General features: G+C 46.0%; 1 protein-coding gene across 1 annotated transcript in view; it reads right to left on the reverse strand.

The window, feature by feature from the left end:
* Window positions 1-5,369: 5,369 nt before the first annotated feature.
* Window positions 5,370-26,009, reverse strand: part of GALNT6 (polypeptide N-acetylgalactosaminyltransferase 6) — a 97,488-nt gene continuing 76,848 nt past the window's right edge. Inside the window, exons 6-11 of the mRNA XM_015407692.1 lie at window positions 20,202-20,319; window positions 16,948-17,148; window positions 14,248-14,379; window positions 11,177-11,278; window positions 10,204-10,356; window positions 5,370-5,699 (exon numbers count right to left, since the gene is read on the reverse strand). Of these exons, the coding sequence (XP_015263178.1) occupies window positions 5,586-5,699; window positions 10,204-10,356; window positions 11,177-11,278; window positions 14,248-14,379; window positions 16,948-17,148; window positions 20,202-20,319 (820 nt within the window). The 3' untranslated portion in view covers window positions 5,370-5,585. The remainder of the gene's footprint in view (window positions 5,700-10,203; window positions 10,357-11,176; window positions 11,279-14,247; window positions 14,380-16,947; window positions 17,149-20,201; window positions 20,320-26,009) is intronic.

Below are 26,009 nucleotides of genomic sequence, written 5' to 3' on the forward strand. Positions count from 1 at the left end.
GGAGGAAGCAACTTATCCTCCCTCTTCTACTGCCTCCTCCTGGCTGAATGAGGGCCAGAAGTGGGGTCGCCGGAAGCGGTGGGCGAGGCTTCGTCATATGCCCCACCCCCGTACCTCACCCGGGGGAACTGCGATCCCCCGCGTTCCCCCCCGAAATGACCTCTGCCAATAACAATACCTTCCAGCACAAAATACATATTTCCTTGTGGTTAAGAAACTGCACCTCCTTTCAAGATATATTGCAGGATGCTTCCTTTGTTCAAAATACTCAGAAGTGTTGTAGTTGGTACAGTGATTTCCGAGGGTTGCCATGCTGGTCTGCAGTGGAAGAACTAGCTTCGAATCGAGGAGCACTTTACAAAGCAACAAGATTTTCTGGGTATGGGCTTTCGAGAGACAAAAGGGAGCCCAGGACCAATTGGTTTGTCCATCTAAGATTATGTACATCTTTGCTGCCTTTTCTGGGTGGCCTGAAGGAAAAACCTTAGCCAAACATATGTAGTGACCGGATCTTTGGCCGTTCTTGACGCCACAAACCTGAGGGCAGTATACACCGGTGGGCTTGTTCTGACCCATCATTTCAACCGAGGTCTTCTCAGCAGGGGAGCTAGACATGAGTGGCTATGGTGGATCGGGGTCCGAATGGAAGGCAGCGGGGTGCCTGTCACTGCCACACTCACAGCACTTGATACTGGACTGGCATTCCTTAGCCACGTGGTGTTTAGACTTGCAACACTTGAAGCATACCTTGTACTCCTTGATCAGGGCCTTCTGCTCCTCCAGTGGCTTTTCTCTGAACTCCCTGCATTTGTTCAGATCAAAGGAAAGGATCAGATAGCAGGAAGAAAAGGATGCTCTATGTGTCCTGACCTCTCTATCTGTCTAAACTCTTTGGTGCCAACTTCGCAAGTTTGAGACAGGAGTCCTCCATTTCTAACACACCTAAGTAGGGCTTTCATTCAAAGACACTTATGTGGGAATAAAAAACTTGCTGGTCTTTAAGGTACCATAAAATGTGTTTGGTTTTGCTGTAATAAGACTACCAGGACTATGGAATGTTGAGCTGGAGATTTGTGGTGTCCTTGTCATGTGGTGGAAAAGTGCCCTCAAGTTGCAGCTGACTTAGGGGGACCTCACAGGGTTTTCGTGGCAAGAGATGCTCAGAGGTGGTTTGCCATTGCCTGCCTCTGTGTCACGTGACCCTGGACTTACTTGATGGTTTCCCAACCAAGTATTAACCAGGACTGACTCTGCTTACCTTTCCAGGCCTGATGAGATCAGGCTAGCCTGGGCTATCCAGCTCAGTCCTTGAAATACTTGGTTTTATTTACAAAACCAGACAAGGAGTGTGTGGTGGGCAATGAGATGCTCCTACAAGCCAGTAGATTTGCTACCCTGCATCGGGGTCCCACGAGAGAGGCCTGCTGCACCCCTCTAACGCTTCACCTTCTGACAATCTGCAGTTCACCCTCTGTTCGCGCTCTCTTTCCTCTGCATTCCAAACTGCTTTTTTGTCAGACATGCATCTCTGCGTCTTTTCATTTAGTTGGAACGAAAGACATTGCCTTCTTCAGGCACTGGGCCCTTGAACAAGTCCCTTAACTAGAGATCACAGGCAAGTGAGTAGCGATCCTGGCACAGTCATATGACTGCAGCTCATGGCTACACAGTCGGCCTTTAGAGGGAGACGGGATACCAAGAGCAGAGTTTGTCCCAGATTCTTTCCCAGGGAAAGTTGATGCCTTCACCAATCACCAGATCTCAAGTGGAGTCCCTTACTAGTGGTCCAATTGTTGGATTCTGTTGTGGCAAAGAAAATCCTGCCTTAGTACACGCACAACTTCCCTTTGCTATGAACTTACTGGCTCCATGCTTAAATCTAATTGGACTGGATTAATGATTTAAGTCCCATTCGTTTCAATGGCTCCAATGCAAATATGCCATGCAGTTTGCCAGAGGGTGTCTTGAGCATTCCCTACTTGGATTCCAAGGTTTTATTTCGCTGAATACCACTGATCGGATTCAAACCATCTATTCTTTTCACAAGCTAGGCTGAGGGACAGGGCCAAACTACGCACAGTTGTGGGAAACAGCAACATAAGTCTTCATGGGCCTGATCTGGCTGGGGGCCCCCTCCAAAACAGCGGTGGGGGGAGCTACTTGCCCCGTTTTGAAGCTGCCTTGCACAGGGAAACCTGGATCCAACCAGTTTGAAAAGGTAACATGTACTTTGGTTCTCAGTGCCTGCCCTGAGGACTTGAACACGGGAGCTCCCGGCCACCGCCAAAGGCAATGGTGGCCAGGGGCTGGTTTGCTGCCGCGAAGGAAGGATGCAAAGACGTGGGTGGGACATGGGTGGGAGGTGCCAGCCTGGTTAGGCTCGGCTCCGATCGGCGCCCAAGGAATGGCCTGCGGGCTATTAAGGCTCTGGGCGGTGAATGATGATTCCCTATGGGAGCCTCTTGGGTAAGCTCCTCTCTGCAAGCTGTATGGTTTCAGGGGTAGGCGCTCCTGGGAGGCTACCAGTGGCTGGGCTGCTGGTCGCAAGCCAGATTAATGGCTTAAGGCCAGGGTTGGTGGCTCGCCCACATATTAGACAGGGAGGCTGGTCAGCCTGACACCTGCCTTGTCTGTTCCGCTACCCTTGCCGATTTTGGTTAATAAACTGTATATAGTTAATAAAGTGGACCTTGTTTGATCCAAACTGTTGTCCGTCTCGTTATTCCGACTGTGGGGGCAAGTGTCTTCCTAGTTTCACAGGAAGCTCCCTTATACCGTGTCAGACCATTGGAATGTTGAGGTTGGCATTGTCTTCTCTGACCAGCAACCAGGGATCGAACCGGAGACCTGCACGTCAAGCAGATACTCTACCACTGAGCCATGATACCTCCGTTAAGTCCAACACTCTGCTACACTTGCTTTGACTCTCATGATCCCAGGCACAAATTGGATGCTCCGCATTCCTGGCCAGCCACTAGTTTTCCATGGGTGTGTGAACTTCTCTGGCTGCTAGCAAACTGCCTACAGGAAACGCAAGGAAATAGGACGAGTGCAGGGGAAGTAAAGGGAAAAAGAAAGACACAGATGTGTTCCAGAGAATGCTGGTTCCTAATTCCTATTCTATTTATTCACTTCATTCATACCTCCCTTTCTCCCCAATGATGCCCCAAAGTGGCTTAGTTTACCTCTTCTCTGTTTTATCTTCAGAATAATCCTGTGAGATTGGTTAGGCTGAGAGTATGTGATCAGCCTCAGGTCACGCAGGGAACTTCCGCAGCAGAGTGGGGATTCGAACCTGGGTCTCCCAGATCCTAGTCCGACACTCTGGCTACACCACTCTGGCTCCTTTTCCCTCTTGTATAGTTTGTTCGATACGAATGCCATCAAACTGAATAATGTGCCTGTGCTGGTACGGGAAGAGGGGGGGAAACCTGTATGGAACATTACCTTCTTAACAGATAAAACAGTTGGAGAACTGCTCATAAGGAACCAGAGACAGACAAGCTCATCTTGTAAAATAGACTTTAAGTTTTATTGTCCCCCTGTCCCGCCCCCCCCCCCAAATCGGGATTGCCAGGGCAGGTCATTCGGTTTCATCTTAACACCAGAAGCCTTCCGGGAATGAACAGATAATCACACCAGGACGCTGATGCCAGTTTTGTTACTGAAAAACCTAGGAAGGGTCTGCACTGTCAGTCTTTCTTCCAAGTGTTCTTGCTGCAAAGATGCTAAAAATGGTACCAAAACGGGCAGCGTTCTTTTAAAAAGGGAGAAGTGGAAGGAACTGCTTGTGGAAGGGTGATTTGGACCCCAACACCAATCAATCAGTTTTTAAAGCATACCCACAAAACACCACAATTCTCAGAAGTCCAGGATACGTTTCCCTTTTCAGACTCAACTCAGATTCTGCATTATGCTGTCCGTGTGGTTGCTAATCAGCTATACAAGTAAACAAGAGGCACTTGGGGGCAAAACTGTAAGTCGCTGAGAAGCTGCCGCTCGGTGGATAAACAGCATCACAACCATGTATCAGAGCACCACCCATGAAATTCAAAGACAAAATATACCTAAACACAGCAGACAAGACAAGACACGGGAACAATTATTTGCTCCAGTGGGCAACGATAGCTAGCAATACCCAGTGTCATTTTATTCCAGATCCCACCCACAATGGGCATTCATGAAAAACAAACACACAATACCTCCAATACGCACACAAACTGCCTTTTTCTCTCACTCGAGTCTGGTTCTGCAACACATCTGCCAAAGGTTCACACAGCACCCATTTCCCCCCAAGTGATCCGGCTCCTCCTCCTAGTCTCGAAAAGGCATGTTAGCAGCTTTTCACGCTCCTGGCATTGCAGGGCACAAATCAAGGCCTCAGAAGTATCCCCAAGGAAAGGAGAGAACCTTCCTAAGTCCAGGGGAAAAAAAATCAAGCTGTGCAAACCGTATCAATCCTGCTCTGCACCGGCCCATTGCATGGAGCTGGCAGGGAACCAGGTAAGGTTGAAGCCCTCTGAGGATTAGGACTGCAGGGATTTGAAGAGCTGGGATGGTGGTGGAAAGCACAGATGGCCCCCGAAATTGGATCCATCAGGAGGTGCCCGGTGACCGAACCCCCTTTCTGTGAAGCCCGGAAATCAGCCTTCCTGCCTAACTCCATTTCTCTTTGGTAGAGGGATTAGCTGCCTAGGAAGTAGAGTTGTTTTTAAAAAAACTTTCCAATGCAATTAGCAGTGTATTTCACAGTGTGTTGGCGAGAATCCCCAAAGCCTGAGGTAAGCATTGGCCACAGCCTGTGCAAAGGGCTGAGGATTTCAGCTATGCAACAACACTGCACTCCAGTGTTCTCTGTGTTAAATGCAGGTAAACTCCACTGATCCGTTAAAGAGCGAGAGTTGCCGATGACCTACCAGAGCCCTCCAGCAGAGGAGAAATCTCTCCCCATAGACGCTTCCCTAGCAATTAAAGGTTGTTCCTCTTTACGAAGCCCAGAACTATCTATCAGAAAAATGCAATTCCTATGTAACAGAGACAAGAGTCCTTATCTTTGGCATCAGGTTCTCCCCCCCCCCCGCCCCAAATATCCTACAGAGACGCTTATTCCTTTGGATAGGCTCTGTAGTTGGTTGTCAAGGTGCTACTTTCTACATTGCTCCCAGAATGCAAATTAAGAAGTATTTATTTCTCATATCAAAGGGCTTTTTAAAAAATCTAGCTTAGGATAATTCACTGATGTTGTCTTTCTCACAATATGGAGCCTCAGTTACTTACGATACTCTAAAGAGTAAAAACACACACACAGAGATATACACCTGCTTCTAACTTTGACTAAAGAAAAACATTCGGTATGGCCCCAGGCGGGCTGTGGTTTCTCAGACAATCCCATTCCGAAAGGCACACGAGAGTCTGTTAAAGGCATGCGGTTACGCTGTGTGTTTCAAATGGATCCCCTTTTCTCTTCTCTTGGATTTTAACCCCCCATTTTCTCGAGGGCCTGAGAGGGAGAAAACGGAAGCCTCCACATGAGTTCACCGGCGAAAGGCCTTTGCTCGTGCTGCGTGGGTCTTCCCTGGACCACTTTAGCTGAAGTACCAAAGTTGATAAGAATCTGCAGGGTTGCAGGAAACCATGGAAGGATGCTCGCCTCTTCCAGACAGACACTTATTAGATGCCACATTCTTAATCAGGTGATCCTTGGAAAGGAAAGAAAAATAATTTAATCTAGCATTCTGTCCCCTGACAGCTGTCACACAACAAGTGACTAGGTGGTGCTGGTGTCAATAAGTGGGCAGGGTGGGGCAGCTGCTGAGGCCTACCTTTGCTGTGAAATAACTGAGTTTCTTTTTTCACATTGCAAACGTCACACCACAGTAAAGAGGGCAATGGCAACTTCCTTACTTTATGGTGACGGACTATTTGAGAAAGCAGACATCTGCTAAGCCCGTGCCAAGGGACAATTAGCCCACTCCGATCACACACACTGTCCCTCTCTTTGTTAACGGCAAGTCAGTGTGAATCAAGGACATTTTTAAAGATTTTCTACGTGTCACAGATACAACAGGAAAAGGTCTTGCAAGCACTGTGTTGGACAGGGTGACAGAAAGTGTGGATTCTTGCGGCCAATGGTACCCAAGGAGCATAAGCTACTGTTCTGGAAATAAAGACCTCAGGTGTTCTTTGTACCTGGTGCTCCCCACAATGGTGCATGCTGAAGATTGTTCTCTCCAGCAAAGGATATATATTTTTTAATATTCTGTCACATTCTAGAGCAACAAAATGCTGGGAAGGTGATTCGAAAGCCTCGGTGAGTAGATAAAATGGGAACCACTCCTTAGAGAGGGTGGGCACACCAACTCCCCTCTGGGAAGGTGTTAGCTGTCGGTTGGGAACGACCTGGTCCAGGATCCGGAAGACGGAAGAATCTACTCGGCTACGAAAAATCCCTGCAGTGGGATGCTCCGGCCAGGCGGTGTCAGCGTGGCGACACGACATACGGGTCCTGAACCCCCAACGTCATCAAGCCGGTCGACGCAGCCGTTTGGGACATGACTGAGCCAAGCCAGAAACGTTTCCACCGTGCAGTTACAGCATGTGCAATTAAAATGAATTATATGTTGTCTTCCCTATCCCCTATGAAACATTGTTAGTCCCCTGTCTAAAGAGTAACTGTAAACCACTTGTGGGGAAAGCGATTAATAAATCGAAAGTATTATTAGTATTATAGCATTTGCCACAACTGACCCCCAGAGCTGTGATTCAGACAGCTCTGAACACATTGGCGTGCTTGTGCAGATGCTGTCAAATCTGTTTTGCTGCCGTCGCCACAACTGCCTGATGCATTAGAGGCGCTTTCCATAGTACGCATCTTGATCATGATGGGTACACACAGACAAGAAATATGCTTTGGCATCTTTGCATCCAATTGAGGCAGCAAGCAGTTAAAAAAACACAAGTCAATTTTAAAAACAGTACTTACGTATAAGACAATAATTAAAGATTTGGATTGTGGTATTTGTTGTAGGGTTAAATTTGTAGCATCAAAAATGTAACTCTTAGTTTTAAAAAAAATGAAGCATTTCTCAGCATTACAAATAAGTTTTTCCCCCCTTGTATTAGCTAAGTTATGGATCCTTTGATCGGTGTTGAGTGATACAATTAAGTTCCCGTCTTTCTATTGGATGACAGCTAATGAAAATATTCTGTACATTGGGACTGTTCAGTTGCTTAAGCATTTTGGATGGATGTGGATTAGTCCCCTCATTTATGATGATGAGGGTAGAGAAACGTTTCTGCAGACCCTGAGACCCGGGCTCCTCCAGAAAAATATTTTGCACAAATATTTATACAAGTGACACCAATTTTATTGACCAGGTCTAAAAAAAAACCCATGGAAGGCATAATTTTTCTCTCTCTGGTTTTACGCAAAGTAATAAAAGGTAGTCAAGAAAACAAAATTTGCATAATTTCTCTTTACCAGAGCAAACAAATTAAAATGGGTAAGGGTCAAACGGAAAGGGTGTGGTTAGAGGAGAAATGTTCTGTACCAACAGGGGAAAGGGGATACCGTTATACTCTTGTCACCCAGGGCCCACAGAAACCTGGAGCTGTCCCTGAACACTCACAAATATGGCATGACAGTGCGGTGTTATGGCAAGAGTGTCAGACTAGCACCAGGAAGACCAGTAACAAATCTCTGCTCAGCCACGTAGCTGGCTGATGGGCCTTATTGCTATTTGTTCCATCTCAAGATAGCTTCATGAGGATGTTGTGAGGACAAAATGAAGGACGGGAGACCCAGAGTTGCTGCCATACACGAATGATTCCTCACTTTGCTCTCATCGGCGCTGCACAGAGACATGATTGAGGTTTATAAGATTATGCATGGGAAAGAGCAGGTAGAGAAAGAGATACTTTTCTCCCTTTCTCACAATACAAGAACTCGTGGGCACTCCATGAAATTGCTGAGCGGTCGGGTTAGAGCGGATAAAAGGAAGTACTTCTTCACCCAAAGAGTGATTAACACGTGGAATTCACTGCCACAGGAAGTGGTGGCGGCTACAAGCATGGACGGCTTCAAAAGGGAATTAGATAAGCATATGGAGCAGAGGTCCATCAGTGGCTATTAGCCACAAGGTATAGATAGGGACTCTGGGGCGAGTGATGCTCTGTCTTCTTGGTGCTTGGGGGGGTCAACAGTGGGAGGGCTTCTAGTTTCCTGGCCCCACTGTTGGACCTCTTGATGGCACCTGGTATTTCTGGCCACTGTGTGATACAGAGTGTTGGACTGGATGGGCCTTTGGCCTGATCCAACATTGGCATCTCTTATGTTCTTATGTTCCTCCCCTCTTCAGCAGATATTTGGCTGCTAAATAATTGCTAGTGACAATATCACTAGGATGTTTTATCCTTGCCCACCCACACTTTACCCAAGGATCACACCTGCTTTGGGGTATAGTCTTCCTGGTAAGACTGTACCAAAGCAAGTTTAGGGAAATCTGCAGCAGAGCCGGGGGAAACCCAGAAGGTGGGTGAATGCACGGTGGAAAGACTAAATTAAGAAAAATGCTGCTTTTGCGGGGGGGGGGTGGTGGTGGACCAAATAACTCTGTGTGGAAGCAACCTGTCCTGAGCACCCAAGAGGACAGAAAGGATAAAAATGCAATACGGAGACAGACAGAAAGCTAGCTTACAATGAGTCAGGCCCTAGCTCCTTAGTGTCCGTTCTCACTGGGACCAGTTCTCAAGGTCACAGGCAGGGAAAAAGGCATCCCCTCCTGCTACCAGAGATCCTTAAATTGGTGATGCCAGGGATCGAACCTTCTGCAAGTAAAGCATATGCTCTAACACTGGGAACGTCAGCAACCATCTCTTGCTGCTTGCCCCCAGCATGTGGTTCTATGCAGAAATCTGTACATGGAAGGTGTGGTGGAACAGGCCAACTGACCCACGGGCACTGCTCCCCCTTGCCCTTCAGAGCATCTGTGCTCCAGCAGCCATTCAGATCTCTGCCTGGTGCTGTGCCACCCCCTCCTGGCTTTCCAGACCCTTAGAGGGCTTCTTCTCTCCCTCTTTTGGTACACCACTGCCACCACTTGGCCTTCGTAGGAATCGCCTCGAGAGGACTGGGGTCACGTCTCCCCTTCCCTATATGTTAACATTCAAAGGCTCCTCTTGCTCCTGTCTCCTGCTTCCCAGTGTCTGGTTACCATGGGGATAGCTTACGGCACTTACACGCCACTGGAGGATCAGCAATTTGCCAACTTGACTGCCCGTCATTGATTTAACTTCTAGGGCTAATAACAACTGATAGCCTCTATGAATAGTCTTTTATAAATGTCACTCAAGCTAGTGCAAATACATGTATTGCCTTACCAAGGTGAAAGCTGGGGCAAAATGAAAGGGGACTCCCCCACCCCCACCAATTTGCAGAGCCACTTTTGATATAGCAGCCCTGGTGCACTAGCAGACCCCAAAATCACTCCTAGCTGCAGCCACCAGAAGAATTGCTCCATTTTCTGGACAGGAATTTCAGAAACAGAAAGGAAGAAGAGATTGGATTTATACCCCACCCTTCAATACCTGAAGGAGTTTCAGAGTGGCTTACAATCTCCTTTCCCTTCCCCTCCCCACAACAGACACCCTGTGAGGTAGGTGGGGCTGAGAGATCTCTTTCGAAAACTGCTTGTGAGAGAGCAGCTCTGAAATAACTTGTAACTGACCCAAGGTCACACCAGCAGCTGCATGTGCAGGAGTGGGGAATCAAACCCAGTTCTCCCAGAGTAGAGTCTGCACTCCTAACCACTACATCAAACTGGAAAAGGTGCAATGGCACTACCTTATCAGTGCTTTGAAACAGGCCACAGATGTGGCTATAGCCTAGTAATGTATATATTTTTAGCTATTTATTTAATTCATTTGTACCTCACCTTTCTCCCCAATGGACACCCAGAGCAGCTTATGTCGTTCTCCTCTCGTTCATTTTATCCTCACCACAACCTTGTGAGGTAGGTTAGGCTGAGAGTGTGTGATTGGCCCAAGGTCGCCCAGCAGGCATCCATGGCACTAGTGGGAATTCAAGCCTGGGTGTCCACTACACCACACTGGCTCTCTCTGGTAAATGGCAGAGTATTGGTGGTATGCAGAAATATGCACACTCAAGAGGCATATGAGACTTCTGAAATCTACATGTAAACTTACGTTGGTCAGTTCCCATTCTTCATTTTCAGGCACATGGGAGTGTTTCCCTATGTAGTGGCAGTCGCCTAACTCCACGGGTCCTATTTTGGATCGGAGGCAGAGTTGCTTGCCAATGTTGTGCCGGAGGTCTCTCTGGGATGTGTATTCAAAATACTGAAACCAAAAAAGAATATATACATATACAGCGATGGAGAGAAAACAAACTCCATTGAAACTGGCTATTATTATTTTGTTAAAATTGAAGGTGGTATTTTTTTAGCACAAACAGAAACATAGGTTCATACTTGCATTTAACACTTTGTTAGGAAAATTACAGGAAATGAACGTTTTCCTGCACTATCTCTACAGGAGCATTTAATGCTGTTTGCCTTGGTTCATGTGATGCATCTAAAACTAACCCAAAGCACCTCAGCAATAGTAATCTAAAAAGGTAAAGGTTCCCTTGCTCGAAAGCCAGTCGAATCCGACTCTAGGGTTGCGGTGCTCATCTCCGTTTCCAAGCCAAAGAGCCAGCGCTGTCCGAAAACGTTTCCGTGGTCATGTGGCCGGCATGACTAAACACCAAGGCGCATGGAACGCTGTGTGGTAACTATTTATCTACTTGCAATTTCTTGCTTTCGAACTACTAGGTTGGCAGGAGCTGGAACTAGAGACGGGAGCTCACTCCATCATGCGGCACACTCGGGTCTCGAACCGCTGAACTACCGACCTTCCACAGCCCACAGTTCAGCGTCTTAACAACTTGAGTAGTAACCTACTCATTCATAATTCTGCTGAATTTCTGTATGTACTGGTCAGAGACCCAACTACAGGAGGGAAAACGGGGATGCATCTTTGGTTTCAGTTCCTGGGTTCTTTGTCCTGAACTTGGACTTCCCTCCTTTTGATGGAGTAGGAACCAGTGTGCATATATGCATGCGTGCGTGCATGGCAGGGGTTGGAAGGCCCTTGAATAGCTGCACAAACTCCATACCTGGTTGCCTCCCATGCCATGGCAGGGATACATGATCAGTGGCTTCCCTCCATGATTGTTTTCGCCAACATCCAAGCAGCGTTTGGCACCTTCATTTCTAATCTGCAAGCATATAAACCAAAAACCATTAAGGGCCTATCTCTAGGCAGTGCCAGAGCGCAGGCGGAGGCTCCAGTGCAGTCTCTTCCTCTGCAATCTTCTCCTGCCACTTTTGGCAACAATGCATACAACATGCATCGAGAAGAGTACCTGGTCCCATGTTCGTTCACCACAATTCCATGCAATTTCTCTTCTCCGTCAGCGTGTTTATGAACATCCTCTTGCAATGTACTCCACCCATTAATTGAGACCAGCTTACAAACAAAATGCCATTCCCTTCAGGATTCTAGAGTGTGTTTTCATTTTGACAAGATACCTTCCCGGAAACAAAGGTGATCCTAATCAAGGCCACCCTGCTTCCACTTAAGATGGAGACCAGGAAGGTGCGCCGAGACAGAGCTCCAATGGCAAAAAAGTTAATCAGGGATGGAATTCCTGCACTTCCATTCCCTCTTTCTCCAACTCCTTGAGGATTTTTTTGTTTTTTTGGTAAGCGATCCACTACGTTTTCAAATTACGAATAGGTTGAAGGGAGGGGCAGGAGGAGAGTACAGAGGAAGACGAAGACAGAGTCTACAAGCAGAGAAATTAAATATTGACAAAGTGACCACGATCACTTTCTGGTTAACAAAGGAAGTATTAATCTCACATTACAGTGAATGCACACACAGCCTGCCTGCATGTTCAGACATCTGTTTGTAAGAAAGCCAATGCATGTTCACCTTACCAATGAAACTGGGGACCCCGTACCGGGATAAACATGGGGTATGTATCATACATTCAGCTTGCACATACGTTTTAACCGAAACAGAGAATTACTCGACATACAAAAAACAATCAAGTGTGTACACTGTCCACCAATTTTGACCAAGGTATAAGCCTTTCCTAGGAGAAAAGGGGCTTGACTTCTCAAAACTCATTGATGCTAAATAAGGGGGTGGTAGAAATCAATGAATATCAGTAAGCAGAGAGAGCAGGGCAATGGAGGGATACAAGCCTCTCATCTCCCACCTGCCAAACCGCCTTGTCTCTTTCTGAATTGTTGCCTGCTCCCTCCAACACTGCTGCTCCAAGAAAGGCAGAAGGGCCTTACGGGCACATTCCCTTCCCAGTCAGTAGAAGAGGATGCTCTTTTCATTATAAAATTAAACAAGAAGAATCAACCAACACGGTTCTTTGTTATATGAATACAGAACACACCTTTAAGATGATAAGAATTTAGCAAGCTAGATTAACTTTTATGAACACGTTTTTTTTTTAAAAAAAAACATTATTTCCAGCACAATCTTAAACCTAGTTGAAGGAAGGGCCCAAGATCATATTTTGGATTTTCAACCTATCATTCGAAGATAGTGGATACCAGCCCTTCAATAAATATTGGACTGGAGGAAAAAAATTACAGAACACCAAACACATTGTGTGGGACTTGAGTCAGTTCCAACAGTGAGCCACTCTCAGCCCTACCTGGGTAAATATTATCAGGCATGTTGAATAGGGGTTAGGTTTTCCATTTCCGCCACATGCAGTTCCCTCCCCCGCCATGTATTTGCTCACTTCTGCTACTCAATCTCTCACACTGTTTGTGTTGCACTCAACAGAATCATTACAATCCGCTCTCAATGGCCAGATCCGGCATGATACCCAATAAGAGGAGGGTGGGGTGGGTCTTTGAGGGGCATGTGGGATGTGGCAGCCAAGCAAGCAGGCATATCCCTTCCACTGCCCAGGTGATGCCTGCACACTTAGAGACAGAAGTCAGAGAACATCCCATTCCAGCGGCCTATAAGGCTACAGCACCTCAGCTTTATATCTGTATCTTTGGGGGGGGGACGAAATTGAGAGGGAGGCACAGAGTGTTACCTGGGGACCAATATTTTTTGAGAGCCAGTCAGTAGACATCCTCATGTTGGGTCTACTTGGGTCTTCCCCTCTCATGCATTCAGGATTACCTATATCGTTTGTAAAGGATTCAGTTGCTCAAAAGCTAGCTGAATCTGACTCTAGGGGGTGGTGCCCATCTCCATTTCCAATCCGAAGAGCCAGCGCTGTCCGAAGACATTTCCGTGGTCATGTGGCCGGCATGACTAAACACCGAGGCGCACGGAACACTGTTACCTTCCCACCAAAGCGGTACCTATCTACCTACTTGCAATTTTTTGTTTTTAAACTGCTAGGTTGGCAGGAGCTGGGGCCAGAGATGGGAGCTCACTCCATCACGCGGCAACTCGGGTCTCGAACTGCCGAGCTACAGACCTTCCTCCCTTAAGTACAATCATGATGTACTTACATTTAGAGTACAGTATCCTGAAAGGATACTGCCATGTTTGTGAGAAACTCATGGCTGGAGAGGTTAGGCCTATTTTAAAAAGAGCTTATGCAGCAGAGAGTTTGTGACTTTTGAAAAAGACAACTGATATGGCCATCTTAAAACGATGATGTGGAGTGACTCCAGGGCACTTACCGTGCTCATAATGCATATGGCTCGACAGGTTTCAGACAAACTAAAGGATGTATTATTTCCTACAAACAGAAGTTGCTGAAGCAAGCATAATTGCAAATTTCACTCAGCTTGAAACCAGTTTTTAACCAGCATGGCTTCCTCCACAGAACCACGTGGAGGATATTGAGAACTGTGTGGGAGTTCTTTGGAGCCACAGGTTTGAAGCTGATTATAATCAGTAGTGTACACATGCTCTTAATTTAGCCTCCCCCCCCCCCAAGGATTAGGTACATACAAAAAAAAAGGTCCATCAGTTCCCCTTCACCATTAACTCCTGGAAATGGAGATTCTGCATTGTAAGAGTATGTCTCTGTCTGGAAGGAAATAACCGGGGTCTTACATGCACACACCCATGGCATTCAGCTGATCTTGGGCGACAAAGCGTTAGGCTACAGAGACCTTTGCTATGGTCCTGCAAGGTAATTGTTAGACACAGGAAAGGGGGAACCAAACCAGCTTCATTCACACTTACAGCTCCATAGAAAGCTGGAGTCAGGTCTGGAATGAAGATCTCAGGATAAACGGTTTGCAGATACCAGGTGAAATTCTTGCAGTGCAGCCGCTCCTTCAGTTCAAATCGTGCCGTGATGTCTCCATACGTCTTCTAGAAAAGCAACAGCACATCTGCAGTTTACGAAGTGACATCAGCAGTCTTATCTGCCTCCAAAATCCCACTCGCTGCACGGAGCAAACCCGATCTCCCTTAAAAGGCCCGTTTGTAGGAAGAACTACTTGGAAACGGCCATCTTCATTCTGCAATTTGGTCCCTCTGAGGGTTCAATCTGAGGAAGACATTGTCAGGACTCAGCTCTGGAACCTGTTTCCAGGGACGGGGCTTGGCTCCAGAATCTCCAAAATGGTAGTGCCTCCAAGTTGCTCTCCCATCTACACCACCGCAGGTCCCCATCATCTGGCAAAGCTCCACCAGAATTGGCTGATGGGGAAAGCACATGCGTAGCATGAAGCAGGCCCCAGATTTAATCCCTGGCACTTCCTGTTAAAGGATTTCCGGGAGCAGGAACAGGAAAAGACCCATCTCTCTGCCTGACAGCCTGGCTGGAAATCCATTGCCTTGGCGTACACAGCACTGAACTTGGCAGGTCAATGTTCTAATTTCATATAAAACACCACCATACTTTCACATGTGTTTCTTTGTATGAATGGAGCGGCTCTCGGAACTTGGGAGTCCCAGAGTAGCCTCCTAGTAGGCACGGGACAGGCTTGAAGGTTTCTTCAGAGTATCTCTACCTTCTAGCAAAAGCTGTGATTGTGAGGGAAATGGGAAATGAGAACCAGCATGGTGCAGTGGTTAAAGTGTCAGACTAGCCCTAAAGACGTCCGGCTGCCCTTGACCAGAGACAGGACTTTTTCAGCCCTAGCTCCCGCCTGGTGGAACTCTCTGCCGAAAAACATCTGCGCCCTGCGGGACCTTATGTAGTTCCACAGGGTATGCAAGGCAGAGATGTCCTGCCAGGCTTTTGGTTGAGGACAGCAATGGGTACCACTTTATCTGGCATTCCTTTCCCCTCCCCCACCCTGCCTTTCCTGCTTATTGCAAGACAGGAATGCATACTGTATGATTGCTTTGGTGCCATCTGATGTTATTTTTAGCTATTTTTAACTTCTGGATTTTAAATTGTACAGTTTTCTGTTGTTAACTGCCCTGAGCTTTGTGAATTCAGAGAAGGGTAGTGTATACATTTAAATTATATATAAGTAAATAAATAAATAGCATCTGGAAACCCCAGGTTCAAATCTCCACTCATGCTATGGAAGTTTGCTAGGTGACCTTGGGCCAGTCACCCGCTCTCAGCCTAATCTACCACACAGGGCTGTTGTGAGGATAAAGGGGGAAGAGAATGATGTAAGCCACTTTGGGTCCCCACTGGGGAGAAAGGCAAGATATAAATAAAGTCGATAAATAAATGCTCAGATGGGATTATTCTCCTTGCCCCCAGAATGACTACTTTGGAGAACTCTTCTCACTGCTAATCGGGACCTGAACACAGGAATCTGCCCTATACAGAGTCAGACCATTGGTCTATCAAGGTCAGTGTTGTCTATTCTGCCTGGTAAAGACTCTCAGGATGCAATCTTTTACATCTCACCTCCCATCTAATCCTTTTAACTAAAGATGCTTGGGACTTAGCCCACTTGATGATTTTAAAATTCTGGAAAAAAATCCAACTAAAAAGTCCAGACACATTCAGTAAACTTAGTTACCATCTACTGAATGACGAAGATAAAGCTCACCCTGATTTTTTTTATTTATATCATTACTAGATACACTATTCCGGATGACCTGCTACAACATACAGGGAACAATACTAACCTACGTGAATTGATGTTTAGAGAAGATGCTCTAATATACGCCACTTTGATCTCCCAATTGAGGTTTGTTCCATGGCTTTGATCTCCCAATTGAGGTTTGTTCCATGGTTTGAAATAATTAAAAAGGATCATTCCAGAGCCTCTTAAACAACATAACCTTGTATAATCTCAGGAGGTCCCTTACCTCAGTGTGTTTTTCAAACAATGCCTTTGGAAATGCTAGCTGGTCGCTATAAGAAAACCCCAGTAGACCATTGTATCTGCATATGTGGGCAGTCAGTGGAAGACCTTCCCCATTATATCCTGACCTGTCCTTTATATGTAGAACCTAGGGCCAAATTTTTAGCTAAGATATTGACCTGTCCTTTATATGTAGAACCTAGGGCCAAATTTTTAGCTAAGATATTGACAGCCCTATACCCTCTGTCTGATTATGGCATTTATGCTCTCCGATGAGGACCCCTTCATCTCTTCAAGATTGGCTCTCTTTGCCTTGGCAAATAAATCAAATAGTACCATTGCAACTAAGTTAGTGTTCGTAAAAGGTCTATTGGATTTAAATATTATAGGCTGAGGTAGTTTTAACAGGTTTTATGTTTTATAGAGGTTGAATTCTCTGAGAGTGTTTGATATTGTGAAGGCCTATGGCCACATACAATAAAACGATTCTGATTCTGAGCCTGGGACTTGCTATGGATGCTCTGCCACTGAGCTATGCCCCCCCGCGGCTCTATGTAGAGAGAAGGCAAAACTATAGAGAGGCTCAGCATACAGAATGAACCATGAGCTACAGATCCTTTGATTCTTCAGATACAACTGCCAAGGAAAACTGGCTGTATACCTCTCTAGCCATCTGGGAGGCCTGCTGGTTCCTCCTGTAGAAGATTTCCTTGTAGTCATCCATCCAGACTTCTGCCAGGCGCACTTGGTTCCTGGAGATTACTTGAGTTCCTTTTGGGAAAGTGTGGGGACTCTTCGACCGAAACACGTGGCCAACCACTGAGCAGGGGATGATCTCTAGCTGACCCCCACACTGCCACACCTGCGGAAGTGTCCAAAGAAAACAATAAATCCTTAAGTGAAGTGTAAAAAGAGCCCACCCATGTCAGATGCAGAAAGATCCTACCTATCAAAGTGGGCCAAGGAAAGAGCTGCCCCCGATCTCACACAGGGTCTTCAAGCCTAACATCATTAGAGTCTCAGGAGTAACAATCCCAGATTTCCCCCAAGGGAGCCCTGGCATCCATGACTGCACTACTTGCTCTTTACTTTAATCTGCAAACTTCAGCCTTACTGCAGAGCCAGATAAATTATTTAAAGTCAGTGGTTTTGATCCAATGGAATGCCATCGGGGATGGAAGAATCTGTCCAAGGAGACAGGATAGAAACCACCAGAAATAGCATGGTGGGAGGGCGGGGCGGTGGTGGAACACTGGGCTGTAGCAGGAGAAAGTTGTGCCTTGCAGACGGAAATCATTCTGTCCACAGTAACATCCCCACTGGATCCAAGCCACTGACTATAGTGATACCAGTGCAGAGCCCAACAATCCTCATTCCCCGAAGAACTAACACCTCAATGGCTATCCAGAACTATTAAGCCATGCTCTGCCCTTAAAGATTTGTCCCCCTGACAGCAGACAAACTATACAGTGAACAGTATTTTAGTGCTCAACTGGGCTGTAGTTTCCCCCAGAGCAGCAACGCAGATTTGTAGAACATGTTTCTGATTCGTTGGTTTCTTGCTCTCTGCAAACTTCAGCCCCACTGCAGATCAGACAGATTATTTAAAACCCAGGCACTTGGTATGTCTGTGGATATGCAGCTGCAATCTTGAACTGAAGAATTTGGGCTGACTTGGAAGCTCCTATTCTTGGTCTTTCCCTGCAGCCACATGGTGGCACTCCACACAGCATCTCACAGATGGAAGAAGTCTCTCACATGGGTTTTTACAATAAAACACAATCAGGGAGATCACCAGTCCACATACATGCTAAGAAGCTGGCAACATCCCAGATTTTTTTACCTCACTCAAATACTGTTTTTATTACCATGTTTCCCCGAAAATAAGACACTGTCTTATATTTATTTTTTCTCAAGAAGACACACTAGGACTTACACCACAAATGCATAGAAATCCTGCTAGGGCTTATTTTTGGGGTAGGTCTTATTTTCGGGGAAACAGGGTATTATTGGTCTTTTTATTATCGCCAGCTGAGGCCTCATGAGGAGTTGTGGGAGGGGGAAGGAGAGCAATCTCTCTTTATTCCATTTGTATTTTACCTTTGTGAGACACAAAGCCCTGTTCAGCTATGAAGCTCACTGAATGACGTGGGGTCAATCACTCTCTCAGCCTAATGTACCTCACAGGGTTGATATGAGGAATAAAAGCGAGAGAGGGGAGAACTCTGAGCTCCTTAGAGGAAAAGTGGGATAAAAACGTAATAAATAATTAGTACAGTGATACTCAGTTTGGTGTGGTGGTAAAGAGTGGCAGACTCTAATCCGGGTTTGATTCCCCACTCCTCCACATGCAGTCAGCTGGGTGACCTTGGGTCACAGTTCTCTCAGAGCTGTTCTCTCAAAAGCAGTTTTTGGAAGAGCTCTCTCAGCCCCACCTACCTCAGAGGGTATCTGTTGTGGGGAGAGGAAGGGAAGGAGATTGTAAACTGCTCTGAGACTCTGAGTGAAAGGCAGGGTATAAATCCAATCTCTTCTTCTCTAGAGCCACTTGTGGATCTTTGCTGTGCTAGCTGTGGCTCTTTGAAGCACCACTCCCCAATATGTCTCAGAAGACTAGGCAAGGCCCTTGCCTGGTAAGAACTGTGGCTGGCAGACTCCCACCTTGAAACAGCTACCACTGAAGGAACAGAAAAGCGGCCAGCCTCTAAAACAATGCAATACAAAACAAAGACCCTATTCCACAAGCTGACATGACTTTCGCATTATAGGTTTCCAAATCAGCTCAGTCTGCTGTGTGTCTTTCCCATCCCTTAGAGCTGTTAATCTAATCAGCTGATAGGCCTCCAAACGTTTTTGTGCTCATTCTTGCTTCCAGTGCCTCACAAACACAATTCTAGCAGTTGTGATAAGATGTAGGACAATAATGCACAGATTATTAGGCACTCTTGGCACATAGTTAAGTAAAAAAAAACACCTCTATTGTAAGGGGAAGAAATATCAGATCTGAAACCAAGCTTCATCGAATCAAAATAGTTGTAGCTCATGTACAGGTTCATCACACATGTATGTCTGATTTCAGTCTTCATTCGCACAGCATCTCCTGTTTTTCTAATTAAAAGTATTATAATAAAGGAAAAACTGCTAGGCTCCCCAAGGTGCAGTGATGCCAGGGATGGAAGTAATTGTGGCTTTTTTAGTTGATGGTTATTGCAAATCTGTGATGCGTGGTGCGAATACCACTGAATTAAAATAAAACCCAGCCCTAAAAAGCATTCTGAAAACATGAGCCACAAAAGAAATTATAACTGTCTTCCAGTTATTAAGTTGGCTCTCATAGTATAAGCGTTGGCATTTTACAAGCCTTAGTCAGGATTTCATTTTTCAATTTGTTCCTCCTCAAGTGCCGAAAAAACAACAAAAAATAGAAAATAAGGGAGGAAAACGGGTGCATCTGAGCCAGATGAATAAGCCCTGGGCTGAGCACCTGCCCTGCCCTTTTTGCAGGTAACTTAAAACTTGGGCTTGGCCACAGGTATGAGTCAAAGGGCAAAAGCTAAAGGGATCATGGCCCCTGGCTTTTAACCCTTTGGCCTCATATGTGTCATGCATGCAGAACCAAGCCCACGGTGCTCTTATGGCTTTTCACCCATGCTAAGTTGAACTGGAGGCCTCTGTGGGACTGTGACATGTTGTTACATAACTTGTATTAATGCACGTTTTACATCACAAGCTGCTGTGAGTCCCCACTGTGGGAGAAAAGCTGGATAAAAACAGTTAATTAAATGACTCCTTTCCGTGGAATTGTTTTTTTAGAAAGCTAGTAAATAAATTGGTCCTGTACCAGATATACTGGTATAGCTCGAAGGTATTATGACCATCCCTTGGTTCTGCAGCAAGCAGAGCTTTCTTTCTTACCCGAAAGGACATTTCCACATTCTCTCCTCCCCAGATTTCCATCTGATCGTCGTAGGAGCCAATGTGTTCAAAATAGGATCTTGAAATGGCAAACAGGCCACCAGCAAATGTGGGAGTCCTGTACAAAAAGAGAGATGTACAGGAACATGGTTTTACAAACATTATGTCAAGATGAGCAAGAGACAGATCGCCCCCAATGAAATCGCAGCCAACTTGTGATGACACCGTATGTCAAGAGATGTTCAGAGGTGGTTTGCCATTGCCTGCCTCTGCGTAGCGACCTTGGAATTCCTTAGCAGCCTTCTATCCAAATACTAACCAGGACTGATCCTACTTAGCTTCTGAGATCTGACAAGATCAGGCAAGTCTGGCTTTCCTCGGTCAGGTGCTGAAGAGGAAATGTAAGCAGGGTTCTTTCCCTGCCGGTCAGTGCTTCAATTCCTCCATGAAATTCTAAGTGGCCCTTTCTGTATGGCATAACGGACTATTCGTCTCTCTAGACCAGCAGGTTTCAGAGAACAGTTCTACTCAATTGTCTCTGCTGAAGGGCCATCAAGTGTCACCACGGGCCCTCTGACAAGGATTTCCTCTGGAAACAGGTACTGAGAAAACAGTCGTGAGTGTCTGACCCACAAATCAAGGTAATCAACGAGACCTACAAAAATTGTTTCCTATATATTGCTGCCAATAAACACTCCATAACAACAATGAACAAATTCCATCAAATCGTTAAGAAAATCCTTGTATAAGAATAAATCAACGTTGTCTCCAGATTTTATAACGACGTTTCAAAAATCAGATCTTCCTCAGGAAATATTCTATGCAGTGGCACTAGAGCTTTCATGCTCATATAGTGCTATCACAGAACCAGGAATAATGTGACACATTTAGTAGTAGGACGCTGATCTCAAAAGTATTCGGGCTGCGAATATGCTACTCAGTTTATGATGGATCCCAGGAGATTTATTCTTATACAAGGAGTTTCTTATGATTTGATGGATATTTGTTCACTGTTGTTATGTCGTGTTTATTGGCAGCAATATATAGGAGACAATTTTTTGTAAGTCTCGTTGACTACCTTGATTTGTGGGTCAGACTCTCACGACTGTTTTCTCCGTACCTATTTTCGGACAAGGTCATGACTGTCCATATTTGTCTTGAAAGATTTCATCTGGGACATTTCTCACATCATCCTCCAGACCTAACCTAAACATTATGTTGGAAACAATTCACATCACATGCCCAGCTCTGTGGGTCCTGGGATCTTGTTCACACAGTTCCCCCCTTTTGGCATTGCAGCCATGACCTCAGTCCCTCAGCTACAATTGGCAGGCAGGCCCCATCCAGAGTTCCATCACCTGAGGAGATGAAATCTCTGGGAAGGAACAGACCCTTTCCTACAATATCCTTGAAACTTTGGAACAGGATTTGGAGAGCTTTGTAAGAGCCATCTCTTAAGTGAGTTTTCAAGAACTGATCTGCTAATGTGAGGAGGGGGAGGATGTATGTACTAAAGTCTGCGAATTTCTAGTTCAGTTTCATTCTATGAACAAACCAAATCTGCGCTCAAATTAAGCTTCAGCATATGCGTGGCTGGAATCAACACGTGTTATTTCCCTGTTACTTTCCACCTCCTGCCTCAAATTTTAGGGTAGGAACTCATAGTTTGTGAAGCATCAATGGCACAGTAACAAAGAGATACCAAATAATTTATCTGGCTTCCAAAAAAAATTGCGGGATGGTAACCTAAAATATAGTTCTGTGTTTTAATCTCTTCTTCGGATCCTTTAATCTTAACCTTGCTGTGACTAGAAAAGAGGATGGACCTTTTCGCTGAAGGAGGGAAACTGACTGGGCCCGAAACAGTTGAAACAACAACAACAACAACAACACAAACTTAAGAGAATGTGAAGCATGACTTGGCTGATTACATCAAAAAGCAGCAGAAACTACCCGGATGTTTAGGACAGACGCTCATTCATTAGAGGCTTTGGAGAGTGTTGTTTTCAGGCAGACGGGGTGGGGGTGCTTTATTCATCCTCAGCTATCATTACTGTAAATGCATATTACAGAGCCATAAATAAGAGCACTTGGGGACAGAGCTTTTCACTCTGCCCTCTGCTTTCATAATCAGTTACCTCTCCCAACTTTACAAAGGACGAGTTAAAAAAAAAATAAGAAAAGCAGAGATGAGAGCCCACAGTCGGTTCGACAGGGCTGTTTCTTTTCTTTTCCAGAAAGGGCTCTGTTCTTAACCAAGAGGGGCCTGTGGGAGATTAGGAGCTGCTAAAAAGCCAAGCTACTAGCGTCTCCTCTTTCTCTCTTGAAATAAGGGGGGTAAAAAGAGAGGAGTTCCTGAGCTCCTTTCATTGGGCCAGAGCAGTCTCCTGTCTGACCTTTGCACAAAGAGGAGCTGTACTTGAGGCCAAAAGGAACAGGATTTCGTCTCGCTATCGCAGACGATGAGGGCCAAGGCTCGGTATTGAATGTCTCCCACTTTATGAATTCAAGGTCATTTCAAGCTTTAAGAGGTCGGGCTACTGGTTACCTTAATGACTCCACAGCTGCCCATTGCCAAAGCAGACAAGAGGCTGGCAGGGTTTGAAAGAGAAAGGAACAGACCCCATTTCTTTCATGTCAGGGCCCTCATTATCCTGCTCTTGTACAGGGGGGAAAAACACCTGTTGTTGTTTTTACTCATCAGAAATAAGTATGGACGAGAGCTTACGATTCCGTTCTGCGAACGACAGCTCTGCCGGCACAAGGAGGCTTCCTTTGGCAGAAGGGGCTCATTCTGTTTGAGATGGTCCCTTACACTGGAGGACAGCTCTACAGTTAATGAAATGGAATAATAAAGTCCATGCCTTTGACTATACCCCTGTTTAGTATCCCAGTGTAATCAACTTTATAAAAGGCATGCAGTCACCTGATTGAAGAATCTTATCTGGATGGGTAATCTACTAATTAACTGAAACATTTCTATTCACACACAAATTTTATCCAGAAATGGAGGGCATACTTTATGTTTTTGAGAAGAAGGCATTACAACCTGTCATTCTGCAACAAGGATTTTTTTTCCTGGTGGCAGGCACATATACCTACTCTCTGTTGCAGCCACTGGTAATGTAAGATGTCCTGTCTTCCTACTGTTCTCTGAAATGCCAATGGCTGTGTGTGTGTGGGGGGAGGAAATCATGATTGGGGGATGGGGGAGACTCCAGTCATAGAAGGCAGTGGAGGAGAGCCCAACATATTTATTTGCATGGGTTATGAAAGACTAGGGAGCTCTCCCTTAAAGCAACTATAGAGTATACTGCTACCCATGCACTATACCGCCCCATTTTGTAAGAGGCCATTCCCTACTGTGTGTGAGTTCAGAGGGTACAGCTGTTCTGCGGTAGCACCTGCTACCTGCAGTTTTTCCCAGTTCTTATACTCGACATATTATACTTGGGGAGGGGCCGTGGCTCAAAGTCAGAGCATCTGCTTTGCACACAGAGGGTCCCAGGTTCAGTCTCTGGCATCTCCACTTAAAAGGATCAGGTAGCAGGTGATGTGAAAGGCCTTGTCCTGAAACTCCGGAGAACTGCTGCCAGTAGGAATTGACAGTGCTGACTAACAGTCTGACTCAGCAGAAGTCATGTGTGCAAAGTTAACCCTGCCATCCTGATTAGCCAGGGACACTTCAGTCAACAGGGTATCTAAGCAATTAATCTAACAGATTAATTGGCTAAATGTTGTAGCTCCAGCAGAAAGCCTGTGCAATTAGTGTCACTGACATTAATGCACTTGAGACGGCACTGGATGGGGGTCAGAGTGGTTTGAATATCAGGAACATAAAATCCGGATTACATTCACCCAAAAGGAATGTTGGCACAGTCTCTGCTGGCCTTCTTGAGAAGGTCAAAGAAGACGGGAATGGCAAAGGATGAGATGGTTAGACAGTGTCATAGATGCAACGAACATGAAATTGAGCAAACTTCAGAAGGCGGCGGAACACAGGAGGGCCTGGCGGGAGCTGGTCCATGGGGTCGCGAAGAGTCAGACTCGACTGTGCGACTGAACAACAACAAAGGTTCCCTTGCTCGAAAGCCAGTCGAATCCGACTCTAGGGTTGCGGTGCTCATCTCCGTTTCAAAGCCGAAGAGCCAGCGCTGTCCGAAGACATTTCCGTGGTCATGTGGCCGGCATGACTAAACACCAAGGTAGGTTCTGATTATTACAACATTTATTCATGTGATAAGCTCTTCACTGTCTATCTTTTAATTTTAGGTCTATGTTTTTAAACTTGTTTTACAGTCGTTTAAAATAATAATACCCAAGGCTGATTCCAGGTTTTTGGGATCCTGGGCAGACTCTTCCCAGGGCCCTCCTTTTCTGTCCTCCACCAGGCACTCTTGGCCTCCTTCCCTCCCACCTACTTGTAGACCTCCTACCGGCTTAGGTGTCCTTCCCATCTCTGCTCAAAAATTGCCCCCACTGCCCATGCTCACAGAAGCTGCAGTCATGTCCCCAGTGGCGCCGGGCAGTGCATGCAGCATGGGTGGTGCAATGCTAGCAAGTGAGTGGGCGGTGGGGGAGCAGTAGGCCCTGCCGTAAACTCTAGGCTCTGGCAACTGCCCCCTCCCCGAGGATATACTGACACTGGCCCTGTGTATACCGCTTCCCTTCTTACAAATATCTTCAAAGCAGCTTACAAAATGCACCGAACGAGTAAAAATACACACACAAACACACACATGCAATACAAGCATAAGCCAGCAACAAGTAAAATTTGGCAGATAAAACTATTAAAGAGCTTTACAATATCAACAGGTCTTATAGAATATAAACATAGAATAAAATCTCCTAAAAGCAACAGTGTCATAAAACACTTGTGAATTGCCTGCATTGTGCAGGGGGTTGGACTAGATGACCCTGGAGGTCCCTTTCAACTCTATGATTCTATGAAAACCCTTTTTCTTGCGGGGAAGGGGGCAGGTTAAGAGAAGAAAATTTTCCTAAAAGCTCAGAAACACAAAAAAATTATTTGGTACCTAAAAGGTTTCAACATTGGCACTACATGAGCCTCAGCACCATTAAAGCGGAGGCTCTGTCTCAGGTACAAACACATTTTTCTTCCATCAGCTGGGGTGGGCACATAATTCAGGATCTCTGAGGGTGATCTTAACTGGTGGGGCCATGTTCACATGGGAGAAAGTGTCCTGATAGCCAGCACTTGGAATTATGCCTGGACAAATCAGTAGCCAATGGAGATCTACCAAAACATCATCCGGTCAGTTCATTCCTCCTAGTAGAGCAGGGGTGTCAAACCTACAGCCCACGGGCCTGAACGGGCTCACCCAGGGCTTTAATCCAGCCCTTGGCCCTCTTCTCCCCCTCTCCGCTCCCTTCCCTGCCTGTCCTCACCCTAGGAGTAGCAGACACGTTTTGAGAATGGAATTCCACTCTGGAATTGTAATTCCACTCTGGGGGCCCTCATTTCATTCCCAGAATGCTTCTGCTACTCCCAGGGGCTGTCATTCCAGCCCCAGAGTACAGATTCTATTGCTAGGGATTGTCATTCCACTCTGGGGGCTGTCATTCCAGTTCCAGAATGCTTCTCCTACTCCCAGGGACCATCATTCCACTCTGGGGCTGTCATTCCAGTCCCAGAGTAGTCTGTGTGAGCCCAGAGACCTTAATGAAAAATCCATCCCGCATTTTGTCTGCAACTTTTTTTGTGCTGCAATGTATTTCAGTGGAGCCCATGCAAGTCAATTGGCATTCTTGGCTCCCATTATTTGCTTTGTTTCCAATAGGCAATCC

The sequence above is a fragment of the Gekko japonicus genome, unplaced genomic scaffold, assembly GCF_001447785.1.
Source record: "Gekko japonicus isolate JY-2015 unplaced genomic scaffold, Gekko_japonicus_V1.1 scaffold1692, whole genome shotgun sequence".
Classification (NCBI taxonomy): Eukaryota; Metazoa; Chordata; class Lepidosauria; order Squamata; family Gekkonidae; genus Gekko; species Gekko japonicus.